General features: G+C 42.0%; 1 protein-coding gene across 2 annotated transcripts in view; it reads right to left on the bottom strand.

The window, feature by feature from the left end:
• PALLD (palladin, cytoskeletal associated protein) overlaps positions 1-18587 on the bottom strand; it is a 205110-nt gene that overhangs the window by 4984 nt on the left and 181539 nt on the right. For both annotated transcript variants that reach the window (XM_037058242.1, XM_037058243.1), the window contains 6 exons: positions 16586-16684; positions 14180-14401; positions 9493-9642; positions 5038-5132; positions 2998-3130; positions 391-598 (listed from right to left, as the gene is read on the bottom strand). In XM_037058242.1, coding sequence (XP_036914137.1) covers positions 391-598; positions 2998-3130; positions 5038-5132; positions 9493-9642; positions 14180-14401; positions 16586-16684 — 907 coding nt within the window. The remainder of the gene's footprint in view (positions 1-390; positions 599-2997; positions 3131-5037; positions 5133-9492; positions 9643-14179; positions 14402-16585; positions 16685-18587) is intronic.

An 18587-nucleotide genomic window follows, 5' to 3' on the forward strand; every position in this document is an offset into this window, starting at 1 on the left:
TTTTGGATTTTGAAATCAGAGCACACTGCGTCGTTACTTTAAAAGCTGGCTCTAATTCTACGGGTAAGGACACTCTTGTGTGTCAGGTGTGGTGTGTGGAGCCCACACCCACCAGGGGAAGGGCCTGGACAAGGCCAGGTCCTCCCTCCCTCTCTTCGCCAGGCTAGTGGGAGAAAGGAGGGATAGATACTAATGGCTACACTGACAAAAAACTGATGTTCTAGTTTGCTAAGCCTTTCAGTGGATCCTAATTGGTTGTTTTGGTGATTCAATTTATTTTTTTCAGCAGTTTGATTTATTTACCATATTGATTAATAATGCAGAATTACTTTACATTTCTAAATCTGATGTTCCTTCATGGAGAAAGAAAGGGTTCACAGCTGAGCCTACCTGCAACCACAAGCTCCAGGCTGAATGAGTTTTGCCCTGCTCGGTTGGTGGCTGTGCACGTGTAGATGCCAGCGTCGCGTGATGTGACCGGCTCAATGATCAGAGAGTGCACCCCATTCTCACGCACGAGCATCTTGTGGGCACTGTCAGGGCGGATGGGCTTTCCGTCTAGTTGCCAGGTTAGATCTGGGGCTGGTAACCCACTGACCTGAAGCAAAGAAAATGCATATAAATGTCTCCAGGATTAAAACAATTAAATTCATACCTAAGAAACCAGCATCAATTCCTCCGTCGGGAGTACAGAAGACAGCTTTTAGTATCAGCTCTGTTTACTCTTTTGCTTAAAACCTTTCAGTGGCTTCCTAAGCACTTGTGGGCTCACTTTTAAACATTTCTTAAAGAGCAACCTTGAGAAATGTGAAATGGGGATTAAAAAAACTTTTATCATCATCTTAGTTCACCAAGGGTTATAAAGATTACTGGGATGATCTCCACATTAGAGCCCTGAGCTCTCTGAAAAACAGACATCCAACCATAATAACCATAACAAATACTCAGCTGGTGTTTACATTCTATGAAGCTTCTCATCAAAGAGTTGCCATAGCTATGGAGACATGAGTAAATGCATCCGTCAGCAAGTTGGGCTATTATTATTATTTGATAATCCTTGAAACAATTACCCAGAAAGCCATATCAACAAATTTGCATTACAATGGAAGCATCGTAAAATGTGGAGACCACGAGTGTTGTGTTGACCAGGGATCAGACAAAAGCACAGTTAATTGCTAATAACGATTGTGCTGTGAAGGGTAGGAATGGTTGCCATCTGTCAACTCTTTACAGCTTTGCCTTTGATTTTGAATGGGGAGACAAGCGCCATTAAGGAAGGCCTTTTTACTCTACCCCACATTACTAGTGGGAACTAACCTACAAAAAGATGTCAGCTGGACTGTAAAACAATTGTTTTGAAGACCCAGCTGTGCCAAAATCAGCCAGAGAACTCATAAATTCCATTCCTGCTGCGTAATATTCATTTATATTACATACCTAAAAGATGCTTCCCCACACATGTTGCAAAAGTCTAGAGAATTTAAAGGAAAAATATTACATAAACTTAAATTACTGGTTAAAAGATGAAGAGATTTTGGAAGCTAACATCAGTAGTTTGGCAGCGTAGCTTCTGAGAAGGGTCCCATCCGCCCACCTGCTATCCCCAGCTCTCCATATACACTGCTTTACTTGCTGAAAGGTCATGGATTGGAGGAAGAGCTGGTGGGTACTTCTGGTCAAGGTCCAGGCCTTTCCCAAACTTAGAAATGAAGTGGCACTGCCCTTTCTCACTGTGCTAGGTTAGAACCCAGGCAAGCAGTACCATCTATTGCCGAGGCCACAGTCTGTTTAGGAGAGACGCCCAAAACACCGTGCACTGTCAGCCCCCCCAGTTTGCGGGGCCCCTGCGCACCACGTTATTCACGTGAAGGCAAAGGGAAAATGTCCGACTACTACCCTTTACCAACCCCAGCCTTCTTGGTTGGGTAAGAAAAGAAAGCCCGATTCCAGGAATGTAGGGTCATTATAATCATGTCATAATTTAAATAGATCCTTTTTTTCTTTTTACACATTTCTACAAGCCCAGATTTACTTTTTGTAAAAACAAACAATGCCCAAATCCTCTAAACNATTCACGTGAAGGCAAAGGGAAAATGTCCGACTCTACTACCCTTTACCAACCCCAGCCTTCTTGGTTGGGTAAGAAAAGAAAGCCCGATTCCAGGAATGTAGGGTCATTATAATCATGTCATAATTTAAATAGATCCTTTTTTTCTTTTTACACATTTCTACAAGCCCAGATTTACTTTTTGTAAAAACAAACAATGCCCAAATCCTCTAAACACCTAATTGTGTTGTGCAGTCCCAAAGAGAACCAGCAGAGGGAGCCCAAATAATTTTTAAAAACTTTGTCCATACTTAAGAGCTAAATTTTAAGACCAAGAAATGGAGAAAAAAAAAACAAAAAGTTTAAGAGCCGTAGTTTTAAAACATTTTTGGCCTTAAGCTCTTTTGACAAACTGATGGCAGCTGTATCACATACATTTTTGTATTCGGTTTCAGAGTTCACACATGCAAAGAAATCTGAACACCCAGAGTCAAGAAGCCCTGCTGTCAAATGGGCGAAACAAGGCTGTCGCTCTCACCTCTTCTAGGAATAGAAAGTGGGAGGAGCAAAAGTCAGAGTCAATATGTGGGTGTAAAATTTGTATGAATAAATAGTGAAGCCCAACTAATCCATGATTAGGACATATGAGTAATTAATACATTTATTTCAACAAAATGAAAAAAAGTAAAACCTTCGAGTGACTTTCTGGAGTATGTTACATAGGGTTCTAAGTAACGAACATATATAGTAAGCATTTACAAGTAAAGGAAAAGAATGGTTCGAAACCGTATATAAACATCCCTTATGTTTCACTAGTTGTTTCTTCTCTTAAGCTGTAACACATTTTTAAAGATGTACACTTCACTTAATTTCCCCCAAAGGAACTAAGGAGAAATGGCGATGAGAGGAGAAGGGAGACAACAGATTTACAGAAAGTAACAAACTCTTACTTTGCAATCCATTCTGCAGAGTTTTCCTTCTTGCACAGTCAGATCTCCAGGAGCCTGCAAGAAGTGCGGTCTGAAGAACCGCTCCTGGATTGGTTCGTTTTCATCCCCACTGTCCCTTGATCTAGAACGAGGCCTTGGAACAAGACAGATAGACGGACCGTAGTTATTTTCAGGCTCTCAGTCATCTGTTTTTTTAATAGTACATGGGGTAGTAATATAATACCTTAGCCCGATTTCTACCCCTGAGGTTTACATATAAAAAGGGTTAGCAAAGCAAATTTTGTCTCTTTTGGAAGTTTATCATAAATGGAACAGTATGCTAGTTGCAGGTCTTAAACAGTTCTGCTCTCCTAATCCTTAAAGCTAGTATAAATCAGATAAGGGGAAATGGGAGATAATGGGGTAGTCTATAGTAACCTGTTTGTTCCTAAGTAAATATTGTAAAGCTGTATGAGAAATTGCAGCAACTGTTGCTCCTTACACCATGACCGAATTTTTTCCACAGAAATTCCTGTAACTTTGCCCTGTAATTTTGAATGAGAAATTAAAAGTTCTTAATATTTTATAAAATTTTAATATCTTTTTAATAAAAATTCCTTTTCATATTAACCAGGAAAACACATTGCATATTAAGGCGGGTTTTCTTTTCCATTGGTTATCCATGTACCGAAAGACACTTATTTTTTGCTTTCAAATAAAATTGTGCAGGTCTCTCGGATTTTATGTATGTCTTATTTCTTGTTGCTAGAGACACCTTTAAGAGCAATACAATTTAAAGTAATGGCAGGTAAGACTTAAGAAAAGAGCAAGATGTTGAATGCAAATTCTGCCTGTAATCATTAGAAGATAAGTTTAAAAACACTTAACTAGAAAAAGTAAGAGTGGAACAAATGAAAGATTGGTATAATAGGCTAATAGCTATTGGGTTTTTTATATAATTTATTCTTCTACAAGGACAGATCTAATTTTTGAACTAAATGCTTTTCTAGGAGACAGTTGCAAATGGGAAAGCCTAAATATATTGAAGATCATAAAAAAGCAGAATAAAATAATACAAGGGAATGGATATACTAACTATGTGTTACAGGCATTGATACTGGCCTAGGAGCCAGTGAACAGATATTAGCACAAACAAAATAGAATTAAACTTGCATGTGCTTAGGTGCCAGAATTGTCTTGCAAGTGTTGAACTAAGGGCTCTGTGGGTTTGGTCACAGGAGGTGATGTAGATACGCATTTGTTTGTCGGTACTCAGGTCTTCCTGGGTACCTTCTGTGAGCCTAACTTACTATTTGTTCTCTTCACCAAAGATGTTCGCATCTGTAGCCTCTATAGTCAGGACTACTTGAACGTGCTCTGTCTGGAAAATATCTAAATAGGCACCCAAGATGACAGGCTGATTGACTTACCATATTATTTTTTAAGTGCAGATACATTACTAAGAAGTAATATCCTTTTCCCATCCCCACCTCTTATTATCCCATCAGCATTCTTTCATAAACTCAGGGCTACTAGGAATGGAAAAGCACACTGTACTGTTAGCAGATATTTGTAGAGCATTTAAAATATGAAAACTCTCATAAGATTATGTTCTAAAATAAACTGTTGAACTAAGTAACTGAAAAATGAACATAAGCAAGTAGACGATTTTGAGAAACCTTGTGGCAATAGTTTATAACGGTCAGTCCATATAGCTCTTGGTGTTGAATGTTTGTGTAGCATTTACTAGCATTTCCATTAATGTGTCTGCCATTTAAAGGTGCTGAGTCTTGCTTTCTTCGTGTATAAAGTGGGCCTTATTTAACAAACTAGTGATGGTGTACTTGAGAAGCCATAGCGCACTTTAGTAAATGTTTGGTCCCTTCCCCATTCTGAATTGCAAAGGAGCGTAATCAGGGAGCCGCACACTGTGCACACAGACTCTAAGGTTGTGTCCACATTCTGTTTTCAAACTAAGTTGACTTGTATGGTCGCCATGCTTTTAGTTGTGTTGAAATTACTGACAACGGTAACACTTATGGAAAAGAACAACTGAAATACCTTCTGACATGAGGATGGCCAGAGGGAGAGCGGGGACTGCGACCTCTTTGGTTGACAGCCTGTACCATCAGCCGTCCAGTACAGCTGATGCGGCCCTGTCAGAGACACCAGGAAGAGGGATTATTTGCTGTGCAAAGTAACTGGCCATTAAGCACTCTCTGTTCATTCTGTTCTCCATAAGACGTTATTGACAAATCAATGTGCCACGTTCGCAGTGACACCAACGCCCCCGGAGTGAACTTTCTCTGAGTTGAATAAGCTTTTCTGTTCTGTCTAGGATGGTAGTTAAGTGACAGCCTTCATTGAGTCCGTTGTGATCTGCTGCGTCTCCCTAACACATGGAGTTGAGCAGCAAGACACTACTGCCTTGCGATGACTCCACTTTCTTAGTCAGGCAGCTGCTGGTTGTAGCTAATTTCCAAATCAAACTGGATGATTTAGTTTTCTGCCAGATCCTTTCAGTAATGTACTTATTAAATCTTAGGGCCACCCCTTCCAAAAACCATATACTGATGCCAGCATGATAAAATGAGCATCATGAAATAAGTATGCAGAGCGTGATGAAGACAGGGCCCTGTGTCTGCATGAAATGCACATATTTGAGATTTAAAGACCAGAAGCAGTTAAGTTCCTGAAATATATTGGTCCTGTGATAAAGGGCTATCTGATGAAAAGTTTTCTCTCCAAAATTTGCTAATTGAAAATTTGGTAAGTGCCGCCATATTGTTAGACAAAAGTAATGTTTACAAGACCCAGATGACATGAATAAATCACACATTGTTACGTGGGCTTTCTGTTTTAGCCCCATCTCCCGATTTTTTTCTTCACTGTTATGGGCAGAGTAGCAAATTAGATGATTTTCTCCTGTACTTTCCCCTCTCTTCTCCCAGGAGAATGAGCGGATGTACTTATACATTCTGACAATGGCTGAAAGGGAACAGGAAGGAAGGAAAAATGAGAAGCAGACTTATTGATTAGACGGAGTTCCAGCTCCGGGTTGAAGAGCAGCCCCCATGTGCATTTACAGTCCAAATAAAATTTACGCTGACTTCTATTTTCATTCCAACTTGCCAGTACAGACAGGTAGCAGTGGCAAGAGGGGTTCTGTATAAATTCATCAAGCATTCACAATATTGGCTGTCAAGGTCACAGTTAAAACTCTGCACAAAGGATAACATTATGAAGGGGAATTACTTCTAATTTAGATGAATCGTAGCTGAAGTTCAGGCCACATCGTATGACTTCTCATATGCTGAGTTCTTGGCAAACCCTTGAGTCTCTAAGCTCGCTTGAAATCTGAAAATCAATTTCATCTAACCCTTCCAAATCTATATCCGTTACCAAAATCTAGATGTGACCTGCTTAGAAGACACCCATTGAAAACTACCCACTGACACGTCGTGGTAGACATTCCAACCAGTGAGCACGGAAGAGCCACGGTCCGTGTGGAGCCTGAGGGCAGGCTAGTGTGTGTTTTGTTTCACACAGGGACCCTCAGCTGGACGGATACATGGGATGTGGCTCCCTTACTATTTGCTTTGCTACTTCAACAACTGATTTGTATACCTTGGATAGAGTTTTATTCCTTGGGGTTGAAAACCCAGAGGATCCATAAGGGAAGTTAATATTGAATCATTTATGTTGTAAAAAAATAGCAAACAGGCAGCATACTATTCTAAACATTACACATTTCTACAGTGTTTTCAAGATTCTCACTGCTACTTAGAACCATGTACATAAATACAGCCACAGATATCTCCTTAACTTCCCAAACTTAAGAAAAAGGAATGGGTTACCATTTGTCGTCTTCTAACTCCTACATCATTTCCACTTCTGAACATAAAGGCAAAAGGTATGGCCTTGGGGGCGAAGTTATTAGGTTGATGATACAGTATTGATTAACTGCAGGGTGGGGTAAAAGTAGCTGTACAGTTGTGAGTATGGGAAACATAGTTTATTCTTGTATTACTGTTTATCAATTATTGTATTATTTTCCAGAAGCACAACTGTAAGCCTGCGTCTGCCCACCCTGTATGTTACTGATCAGCACATGACCAGAACCCAAATGAACAAGATATATAATTTTTGACATTTTAATTTAGAAAAAAATCCAGAATTCAGTGAAGCACTTTTGAAGATGCCTCCAATGGGCACAATTGAAAGTTCAGGTTTTTAAGCCTTAATGTTTTACTTATGAGGAAGATCATACGGCATCAGCATTAAGCAATTATAATCCTACTAACGTGCCAGGTAACCCTAGTAATTATTACAATTAGTCAGCTCTGGGGCACACTAATGCAGTTGCATTTGCTATTCACTTTCTCATTTCTTCCTGCTTTATTATTGACACATGAGTTAATAATGGAAGTGACTGTTTAAAGCGAAGCTTGAAATGAGCCAGGAAACCTTATGATGCTGAAACAAAACACGTCCAACAAACCGTCTTTCTAAATTTATGTCTGCTGTGGGTTACTTTCTTATTCCAAACAAACCACAGGGTTTAAGGCTATAGTACAAGTAGTAAGTTTGAATTTTTAAAGTGATTCTGTAAATAAGCATCCAGCTTTTAAAGATTATTTGATGCCTTGTGCAAGGCCAATTATTTGTATAATGCGGAAATGACATTTATATTTCCTAGTTTATGAAATTTAACTTGTGGCACACAGATCTAAAAGCTTGCCACTTGTACACATACTGCGATTTTAGGAAACACCAAACTGCAAAACAATTCCAAAATCTAAGTGCCATGCAGAGTAACTTAGCAACAGACCAAAACAAAGTGAAACATCCGTGTTTAGGTTTAGTTCTGTCTTAAAGACAGGATTGCAGTCTAGAGCAAACTGTCTCTGGGACCCTCCTTTTGGCATCACGTTTGGTGTGACACCATCTCTCGTCGTTTCACTGAGCCGTGAGACTGCCTGCATGGCATGTGTTGAGTGTGACACGTGTTGAGCGTGACACGCAGTCCCATGTCTCAAGTGGGATGTGGGTGTAGTCAGCAGTGCCTCCTGTGTTTCTTATTCCCTAAAGATTAACCCAGGTGGGAAAATATTCCGCTGAGCTCCAGAGTTCTCCTTATTCAGAGCTCCAGATTCAGCCCACGGGCCTTGCGTTTGCTGCCTGTGACTTACACTAATCTTTACATGAAGAAAAGTTTTAATTTGTAGAAGACTAGAAGCAGACTCATAGCCATAGTTTACATCTTCTTTGTTTTTTCTATAAAATTGCAGTGACAGTTGAAGAACTTGCCAGGGAGAAACGCCTCGAAAGCAGCAGGCGGACCCGAGCACTGGCAGGTGTTTAGGGAGCAGTTAACTGTGTCTCCACAGTGTATCCCGGCCTTTCAGGGAAAGAGGACTACAGATCCCAATGTGAAGAAATGTTTTGATTTTGTTGAGTTCACTTTTAAAACGGCAAAGAACCGAACATTGAAATTTGTTAGTAATAGTCAAGGAAACTCCAATAAGAGAAAATCACAGGTTCCACTTTTGTTCCCTCAAACACGCCACACCTGACCACAAGTCAACATTGAAATGTAACTTTTTGGTAAAGGCTCTGTGGTTTCCACACTGACTTGCAGACTCCGTAAAATCGCCTGTCACACGTGGAGCCCTTAAGGCACAACACCACTTCTCACTCATTTTCGTGCCCCATGTCCCCGGTGTAGTGCCTAAAATATATCAGATACTCAGCAAAAGAGAATCTGCAGTTCTGGATGGGACCATGACACCCAGGTAGCTGCCTGTTACATTCTAAGTAGTCAATTGATTCATCGCTGAAGTGATATTATTTACGTTTAGTTTACTTTGTTTCCTGGCTTATCTTGTTTCAGGACTTGCTTGTTTCCTCCCCGAGGCCCCGTCACCTGTGTAACAGGTGCACACATCAGGCCCCCAGGGATCCTTGTGGAAAGAGTGCGCACCCGCACCCGAATCACTCACACAGAAAGACTCCTGGGGGGCTACACAGACAGTCGTGAGAAAAGGGGTTTTTTTCTCCCCCCAAACCAGGATGGATGTAGAAATCGGGAAAATAGTTCCAAAGTCAAAGAGGTATGAGTCCACCTTTTCATTAAGCAGTTCCTCTGTTCAAATAAATGCCTGTAAGGACTCTCTAGTTGACCCTTGAACAACGTGGAGGTTAGGGACGCTGACCCCCACCATTGAAAACCTGCATATAATCTGTGATCCCCCCAAACAAGTGGCCTCCTGTTAACCAAAGCCTTATTGATAACAGTCAATTAACATATATTTTGTATGTTACCTGTATTATGTCCTTTATTCTTACAATATAGTAAGCTAGAGAAAAGAAAATGTTAGGAACATCATAAGGAAAATACATTTACAGTATTTACTGATGAAAACCCACGTACGAGTGGACCTGTGCAGCCCAAACCCGCGTTGTTCAAGGGGCAGCTGCACGCGGAACTGCTGCAGGACCCTGGCCCTCCTTTACCTGAGGGTTCGCGGCCATGATCGTGTAGTTCCCGTCATCGTCCAGGGTGGAGGCTGCGGCGTGGAGGGAGCAGGTCCCGTCCAGGTCTCTCTGGATGCTGTAGTGGTCGTTCTTTGGAGAGATCTGCTTTCCATCTTTAAACCAATAGATCTGTGAGAGGAAACAGACGGACGGTGAAGGCTGCACGCAGTGCTCCTCTGTCTGGGCGGCCGATGAACAGCACCTGTCTGCGGGGCCGCTCTGGGTTTTCACGTGGCAGCGTTAACCAGACAGCTGAAGAGGAATTGATTTTTGAGTGGGAAAAGGAGGTGGCAGGCAAATTTCATTCTTTTGGTTTAAAAAAATTATATATCCTCCTTCTACTTTTGACAATATGTATGGAAGTAGGTATTTCCATTCAGATATTCGTTATGTAGAGGAATCTATATTGANGCACCTGTGTGGTCTGCGGGGCCGCTCTGGGTTTTCACGTGGCAGCGTTAACCAGACAGCTGAAGAGGAATTGATTTTTGAGTGGGAAAAGGAGGTGGCAGGCAAATTTCATTCTTTCGGTTTAAAAAAATTATATATCCTCCTTCTACTTTTGACAATATGTATGGAAGTAGGTATTTCCATTCAGATATTCGTTATGTAGAGGAATCTATATTGAATTTGACAGTAATGTATTTTGCTCCTCTATTTTCAAGTCTAGTGAATTACAATGTATCACTTGTAAAGTGAAGATAAAAATATTGTTTAGAGAACAAAAACAGACCCGGACTCTAATCAACCCGCGGAACTGTGTTAGACAAAGACAGGGTGGTGGGGAGGGAGGCGGCCACGGGTTGGCGGCCGTGGACTGGACGGCTCTCATTCACATCAAGGGTCAGCCACTGAAAGTTTGCTGGCCCTTCCCATTACGTTAAAGGAAACACAACAGTTTTTAAATGTGATTTCAAATAATATGTAAACATGGTGTTGCTAGAAAAATAAAGTAAAAATTGTTTTAAATGGCCAAATGGCCTCTTCTGTACATCTCCCTTCCTTCCCAGGGGTGGCCATCCTGTGGTGCTCGGGCCGCGTCCAGCCCAGGGTGGCTGTGAATGCCGCCCAGCACAAAGTCATACATTTACTTAAAACATTATGAGGTTTTCTTGTAATTACGTGCCTCAGTGTATTTAATGTGTGATTCAAGACAACTGTTCTTCCAGTGTGGCCCAGAAATGCCAAAAGGTTGGACACCCTGACTGGTCAGTGCACCTCTCATGATTGAGTTATTATTTTTGTTTAGTTTCTGAAATACACAGTTGAAAGATAGGGCCACAGTCATGAGTCACAGTGCCAGCATCCCTATTATGGTTGAGATGCTGAATTAATGCCCGCATCAACCCACCTGCAGACTTAGTGCTAGGGAAGAAAATAAATCACCCCATTTTAAAACACAAGTTCTTTGTTGTCAGTTTTGTTCCTTGCAAGCAAAAGCATTCCTGATTCCTAACAGAAAAAACCTGCTTTAGAGCCTTTAGTTTTTAAACAAACTTTTCCTTAACATGAATCAGTATGCAAATTGGACCACAACTGGTATTCAAACTCCCTGTCAAAGCCTTTGACTCTGAAAAATCTTTTTGAAACATCTATTTGTAATATAGGAAAAAGCCTGAAACATACAGCACTAAGTCAGTGCATGAACCATCAGGGCCTGACTGCTGCGACTCGTCCAGACTCAGTTTTTCAGTTAGCTCCAAATGTACAGAAATTATATTTTTAATCTCCAGAACCAAAACATTAATCAACTAGACTAATAACTGCCAGTTCTAAATAATTTAATTATGCAAAGCATGATACTTCATAATTATCACACTCTTCGTAGTGGTTTCATGGTTGCTGATGGAACAAAGAAGCCGTGACTAGCACGCGGTTTCCACCTTTCGCATTGTGCTACTGTGCTACTCTTCAGGGTGTTTCTTTCCTTTCATCATAGTTTTCACCTCCATCATCCTTGGAATACAGCTTTCAAATGAAATTTAAGAAGCAGTCCCCAAATTTAACAAATTTTACTAAGCTAATGGGAGAGGGTACAAGAAGTGAAAGCAGAGTAAGTTAGAAATTCTTTTCAGTCTTCTCGTGTCTCACTTAGAACAAGCATGCCAGGGGCATAGTACATTTTTTTAACTAAAAAAGGATGTATTTTTAAAAACAATTCCTCAATAAACTGGGGGGCTGGGAAGGGGGGAAAAGAAGGGCAATGAGGAAAGGAGGAAGAGGAGGGAAGAATGAAGAAGAAAATCTAATAAAAAGCTGTAAAAATATTAAGAGTCTTAAAGCTGTGAAACTTTTAAACTTGTACCGGAAAACACAGTTATGTTATGAACAACAGCCCCATCTTCAGTTGAATATATTGAATAATCTTCTAACTACATCAGTGACCCTAAGCCTTGAATATGGTTTAAAAATAACCTGTTTGTTTTTTGTATTTTAGAAGTTCAAGATACAATTTCTTGTTAGAGTTTCATTCATAAGCTGCAAGTTTATTTTTAATACATTTGTTACGTATCATGTTTGTGAATACACAGCAATTATCCAAATTATGTCAAGAATATAATAAAGGAGCCCTGGCTGGCATAGCTCAGTGGATTGAGCGCGGGCCGGCGAACCACACGATCGCGGTTCGATTCCCAGTCAGGGGACTCACGAGAGGCAACCATACATTGATACTTCACTCCTTCTCTCCTTCCCTTCTCCTCTGAAGATAAATAAATAAAATCTTTATAAAAAAAAGGTGCTTTCAATTGGCAAAGTGGTGAGACATTTGCCTGCCCTAAAAATAATAATAATAAAATAAGGGAGTTTTCTCTAGCAACAGTTTTTTTAAAAGTCTCGTTTCATTAGGGGTGGGTTTGAAAACTTCCGCCCTCCCCCACCCCCACCCCCGCCCCCGCACGTTTCTCCGCCTGCGGGGCTGGGATTTGGTTCTAGGGAAGGAACATGGTGGCCCACGGGCCTCACTGAGGAGGCGGAACCACGCGGGGCACCAAAGCATCAGTCGAAGCAGTCCCGTCACCGCCCCTCCCCCCGTCCGCTGACTCCCATGCCAACTCTTGTCCACCGCTGCTGAGCTTTTCATTCCAGAGTGGGCTTTTCATTTCTGTATGCTTATTCCATACATTTGCCTTGTCCTCAGTATTGTCATGTTCTTTCTTAAACTTTCTATTTCCTTAAAAATTCCTTCTACCAGAAACCTAAAGATTGTAATCATCCTAGACTCAGTTTCCTGTTAATTTCTCAGCTTTTGGCTTTCCATATCATGTGACAGTGTAAATATCAAGTGCCATTTTCTCATGGATTTTTAAAAATTCTTTTTCCTCAAGTTCTAGGGAAGAGCGTAATGCTGAGGGTAATGCTGTTAGCGCTNCCCTCTGAAGATAAATAAATAAAATCTTTATTAAAAAAAGGTCCTTTCAGTTGGCAAAGTGGTGAGACATTTTCCTGCCCTAAAAAAAATAATAATAAAATAAAGGGGTTTTCTCTAGCAACAGTTTTTTAAAAAGTCTCGTTTCATTAGGGGTGGGTTTGAAAACTTCCGCCCTTCCCCCCCGCCCCCCTATGTTTCTCCAGACTTCGGGGCTGGGATTTGGTTCTAGGGAAGGAACATGGTGGCGAACGGGCCTCACTGAGGAGACGGAACCAAAGCATCAGTCGAAGCAGTCCCGTCACCGCTCCTCCCCCCGTCCGCTGACTCCCATGCCAACTCTTGTCCACCGCTGCTGAGCTTTTCATTCCAGAGTGGGCTTTTCATTTCTGTATGCTTATTCCATACATTTGCCTTGTCCTCAGTATTGTCATGTTCTTTCTTAAACTTTCTATTTCCTTAAAAATTCCTTCTACCAGAAACCTAAAGATTGTAATCATCCTAGACTCAGTTTCCTGTTAATTTCTCAGCTTTTGGCTTTCCATATCATGTGACAGTGTAAATATCAAGTGCCATTTTCTCATGGATTTTTAAAAATTCTTTTTCCTCAAGTTCTAGGGAAGAGCGTAATGCTGAGGGTAATGCTGTTAGCGCTCTGCTGGGCTACTGAGGCATGCGAGTCCGCCTCTAAAGCCAGGGCAACTCTCTACCCACGTACCTGCAGGCAGAGGCCCAGGAGGCCAGCCCCGCCCCCCCGAGTGCCAGGTGTTCCTCTGACCATCCTCTCTCAACAGTGTTCCCCCGCCCCCTTGGAGAGTATAGGAAGCTTTGGTTTTGTAGGGCAAAAGCTGAAGATTTTATAATTAGTGGTGAGCAGCTTTCTGTGTGGTACAGGGCGAGAGGTTCATGTTCAAGCCTGGCCACTCAGCAGCTCTACCCTGGGAAAGTTAAGTCACCTCGCTGAGCTTAGGCCAGTCACTTGCACTTTGGGACTAACAGTGATGACGTCACGTGAGTAAATGATGTCGGTGTGTGAGAAGCGCCTTGTCAATTATTCAGTTTCTGTTTCGATTCCGTTCTACTCTATTCTACTCTCTCACACTGTATCACTGTTTCACCCGTATTGATTTCCAGTGCCTCCTGAAGCTGGCCCTGAACTTACAGTCCTTCAGATATCTTATGTCATGGGTATTTAGAAAGGTAGTCTGTATTTCTTTATCATAACATACATGAAGTATTTGGGAAGCTAAACTCTTCCTCAGAACATACGCGTCTTAAAAAGCCTTGTTTTCAGCTCACCTTTGGCTTTGGATTCCCAGTCACTTTGCATGTGAAAGTCACAGGCATTCCCTCAAAGATCTTGTAATGCTTAAGCTTCATCTCGAAGAACGGCGCCACCCCGTTTTCCACAGGCACGTCCCCGTGTTGAACTTCATCACCTGATTCGTCCACGGGAGACCTTTCTAGCCTGTACTCGATTTCACTGATGAGTCTCTGTTCACAGCTGGAGACTTTGTATTCCTGCATCAGACAGGGCAAGACCACGTTGACAGCCTCAGTCCTCTGCGGTACACTGTGTCCTGAGTCTCAGTCCCCTGCCCAGTAAAGCACTTAGAACTGACAGTGAGATTTTCCCCACCTAGCCCCAAAGCAAGTCTGGGCCCACTTCCGCTCCATATGAAACAGAAGACATCTGGGAGTAAGTATATATGATATTTCAAAGTATCTTCACCAACCCCCCCGAAACTATGAAGATGACTTTGTTCTTTTGAGGGGAAGCAGAGAGAACAGGCAGCGGCTCGCTCCATTTGCCTAACCTGTTCATAGAAATAAAGCACGGCGGGGCACCGATTTCTCTCCGTGGGGCGAGAGCTGACACGGGCGGTGCCTGGCTCCGGAAGGGCAGACGCGGACGCGTGGCCAGCGCTGCAGCAGTGCGCAGCGTTTTACCAAACAGATAGCGGGGAAATGGCACCGTGCTTGTTGGTTGGTTGGTTTTCGCTCGAAGCCAGCCACCCAGCCTCTGGACTCCTCCTCAGCCCTGCAGCTACCAGGACCTATTTCCCATGCTATTTTAAAGAAAAATACCATCGGAGGGCTAGTCAAAATGTTGGTCAAAAAAGCAAAAGCCAAGCAAAGACCTCATCATCACCCCATGGTGATTACGGCGAATGCTACCGGCTCTGGCTTAGAAAGTGCAGCATAGCGAAGCCAAGGCTGCTGGGTACAAAGTGTTAAACGGGCTGTTTCACCCAGGTTTCCTCTTAAAGAAGTTACTCAACCTTTAAACAAGTTTGTTGGCTTCTGAGAAGAAATACACCACGATGAATAAAACTGCAAACAATGCACAAGTTGTTTTGTTTTGTCTAGTCTAATTACTATCAATTTAATCAGTTTAAGAATTAGGACTTTTTGCCCTAGCTGGCGTAGCTCAGTGCATTGAGCGTGGGCCTGTGAACCAGAGGATTGCGGTTTGATTCCCAGTCGGGGCACATGCCTGGGTTGCAGGCCGGTTCTGGCAGGGGACCCACAAGGGGCAACCATGCATTGATGTTTCTCTCCCTCTCTCCTTCCCTTCCCCTCTAAAGATAAATAAATAAAATCTTAAAAAAAAAGAATTAGGACTTTTTCTGGTAAGGTATAACAATGAGAAACTTCTCACAATTTAAAGTTCAAGTAAGTATCCACTAATAACAATCGGATTCAAGTTTGTAATAACAAGAAAAATCACATGGCAGTAATTTTTGTTCATCTGATCTTAAACGAAAATAGACACTGTCATAGTATTTATAATTTACATATGGCAGTAAAGATAGGTACACAGCTAAGCAAGGAAACATAAGAAAATAGATACAGTGGAAGACTGGAAAGAGAAAGGTGAAAAGCGTAACCTTTTGACCGTCCAGAGGACTCCCTACGGAAGCATGAGGAGACTCAGTTTCCTGCAACGGTAGAGAAAAAGGAGTGAAGACTAGTAATAGAAACAGTGAGAATCCAGCACGATTCCCAGTTTTAAGTGAGATTTCTGTGGCAGCAATATTTAACATGGGAAAACTTTCAGATCCATTGCTCAACAGACACGAGGAAAAGTTCACTTGATCCTTTAAATTTGTTTTAAATTTCTTTACTATGGAGAGTACATCTGGAAACCACACAGAAGCCGTGGAGATTAAAAACGGCTCACATCAAATCCGTGAAGTGGCTTTTTGTTGGCGGTATCAGGAGAGCAGAAATAGCATTTCAGGTTTTCTGCTGGTTAGTGATTTATAACTATATAAATGAAGGAAAATAAAGAGAGAGTTTTTTTCTGTATATACATATTTTACTTTGACTAGATACTAAAAATGTAACTGGAAGTAGTCACTAGCTATCTCAAACAGTTTCAGGGAAAATAAATTACCCCGCACAAAACTATTTTGCACGGAAGCACAGGACAGGAAAAACAAAGATACGCGAAAGGAGAAAAAGCTAATCAATAAGAAGATAAAAAGAACAGATATCACTGACTGAAATAATTCTATCCATCCCTTAACACAGTGTCTGGCCCACAGCATGTGCTCAATAAATGTGGATGAAACACTGCTTTTCTTCGACCTGCCCTGCACCTCCCACAGATCTGATCCCACGAGTAGCATCCACACAGAATGCGGGGAGGGGAGACACAGTAATTGTTACTTCTCTAACAAGCCCAGAGGAACGTGGTACCTGATTAGCTGTTTCCTCTTCTGGCTCCTGGATGTTAAAGACAGTTGCACTGTCCGCGCCTAGTAATCGGCGAGCCATTCTTTCTTCGTATGTTAACCTCTAAACAAAGCAAATCACACAGAGTACAAAGTGAGAAAAACCGGTTATATATTGCCTCACGAAAAAGAACTGTGAAAACCCCAGCAAAGTTTGATGTGTTCTGTAACCACCTCCCTCTCCACCTTCAGACGTCTGTGCACAAAAGGAGTTTCTTTCTTTCCCTCGCTTCCGCTGCCCCAGCTCTCCCCTCCCCTGCCGGTCCCGACGGTCCAGTCCACTGTGGCAGACGGGCTAACCGGCCCTGAGACCCACCAACTGATGTAACACAGACGTAAGGTGACTAAAATAAGCAACAAGGCAGAACCGCATAGAAAATGTGTGTCATAAAATTATCCTTAACCTCAAATGTTTAGACCAGCTGGCAGTGATGGTCCTCTGTGCTTTGGGGGGGGGGGTCCTCACCTCTAAGAGCACTTTCCTAAGTTGCTGTGTAACCTGAAGGTACGCAGATGCAGTCAAACCTTGGTTCTCAGAGGTCTTGGTTCTCAAACAATTCAGTTTTTGACTACATTAACGGAAAAAATGTCTCGGGTATCTAACGAAATTTCAGGTTTCGATTCTCTGCCCAACAGCCTCTCCTGCTGGTAGCTTTCAGTGTGAGACAGGAGGCATCTTTCAGGCGACAGACAGAGGAGATTTGGTTTTCGAACACATGGCTTCGTAACAGTTTTCCAGAATGACTCAAGTTTGAGAACCGAGGCCCCAGTGATCCACAGAGGACGACAGCATGTGCTGAGGTAGCAAGAGAGGAGTGAAAGGTACTTTCTGATTCTAACACCCGAGATTCTGCTCAGAGGAGGGCGGCCTGCCCATCAAGCAAAGAAAGCGGTAATGTTTTAGCATCTAGCGACCAGCACTTTGGATTTGACCCAAACCATTTTCGCCAGGCCATTCTTATACCAAAGCAATGGCAACACTTTCCATCTGTGCATTAGGCTGGTTTCTGCTCTTGAATGTTGGTCCCAACATGCCTTAGAGTTAGAGGTCTGAGATGAAATTTAAGAGACCATTTGCTCCATCAGGGGCATTTTAAAAACAATTATTTGATTGAAAATAGAGAATAATTAGTAAGGTACTATCTGAAAAAAAAAACCATAGAAATTACTTCAGATAAACTTCCAAACTTCTTAATATAGATACAGATTTATTGGAAACTCTCTAATCAGAAAAATATGCTGGGTGAATTTACAATTTCCAGTAATTGCTGGTTCCAGTCCCAGCTGAAACCAGGAATTGAAACAAGTCAAGTGCCAAATGATGAAAAGTCCTCAAGTTGAAATGATTTCATTTAATACAGAAGGGGTGGGGAGGGGAGGGGGAGGGAGCTGTTTGGTGCCTGGAGTGTCTCAGTCCAGTAGGTTATTTAAATTAATTTTCTCATCTTTCTTTTAAAAAACCAGTGAATTTCCAACGTGGGTTTTAGTACCTGCTCCTTAAAAGCCCTCCCCACGTTTGTTCATGGAGAACTGTATCAGCCCCTGGGAGGGGTCTGGAGTAGTTTCCACTCGGTTCCACATGAGCAGAACCACCCATTGGGTATCTAGTCCTTCACCAGCACGCACTTTCACCAGGAGCGGCCAAGTTCACCCCACCGTTGTGTCCCTAAGCACTGTGCCCCGTGGATACATAAGCTGTGTCTTTAGAAGCCAAAAAGAAGTAACAGTAATATGTAACATTAGGAAGAAGTTGTGTGACAGTCCCATTTTTTGAAAAGGGAAACCTTACTTCTACTGCCCTTTTAAACTCTCCAACACGGAAATCTATGGAACTTACTGTGAATGTCATTCCTTGCCAAACAGGCATTATATGTATGATATGCAACAGATAAGTAAAAATATTATATCCATATAATATACATGGTATGCTGTAACGCTCATAGAAGGCTTACTTTAACCAAGAGAAT

Source organism: Sturnira hondurensis, unplaced genomic scaffold (genome assembly GCF_014824575.4).
Source record: "Sturnira hondurensis isolate 20B ecotype Veracruz unplaced genomic scaffold, ASM1482457v3 Scaffold0010128, whole genome shotgun sequence".
Classification (NCBI taxonomy): domain Eukaryota; kingdom Metazoa; phylum Chordata; class Mammalia; order Chiroptera; family Phyllostomidae; genus Sturnira; species Sturnira hondurensis.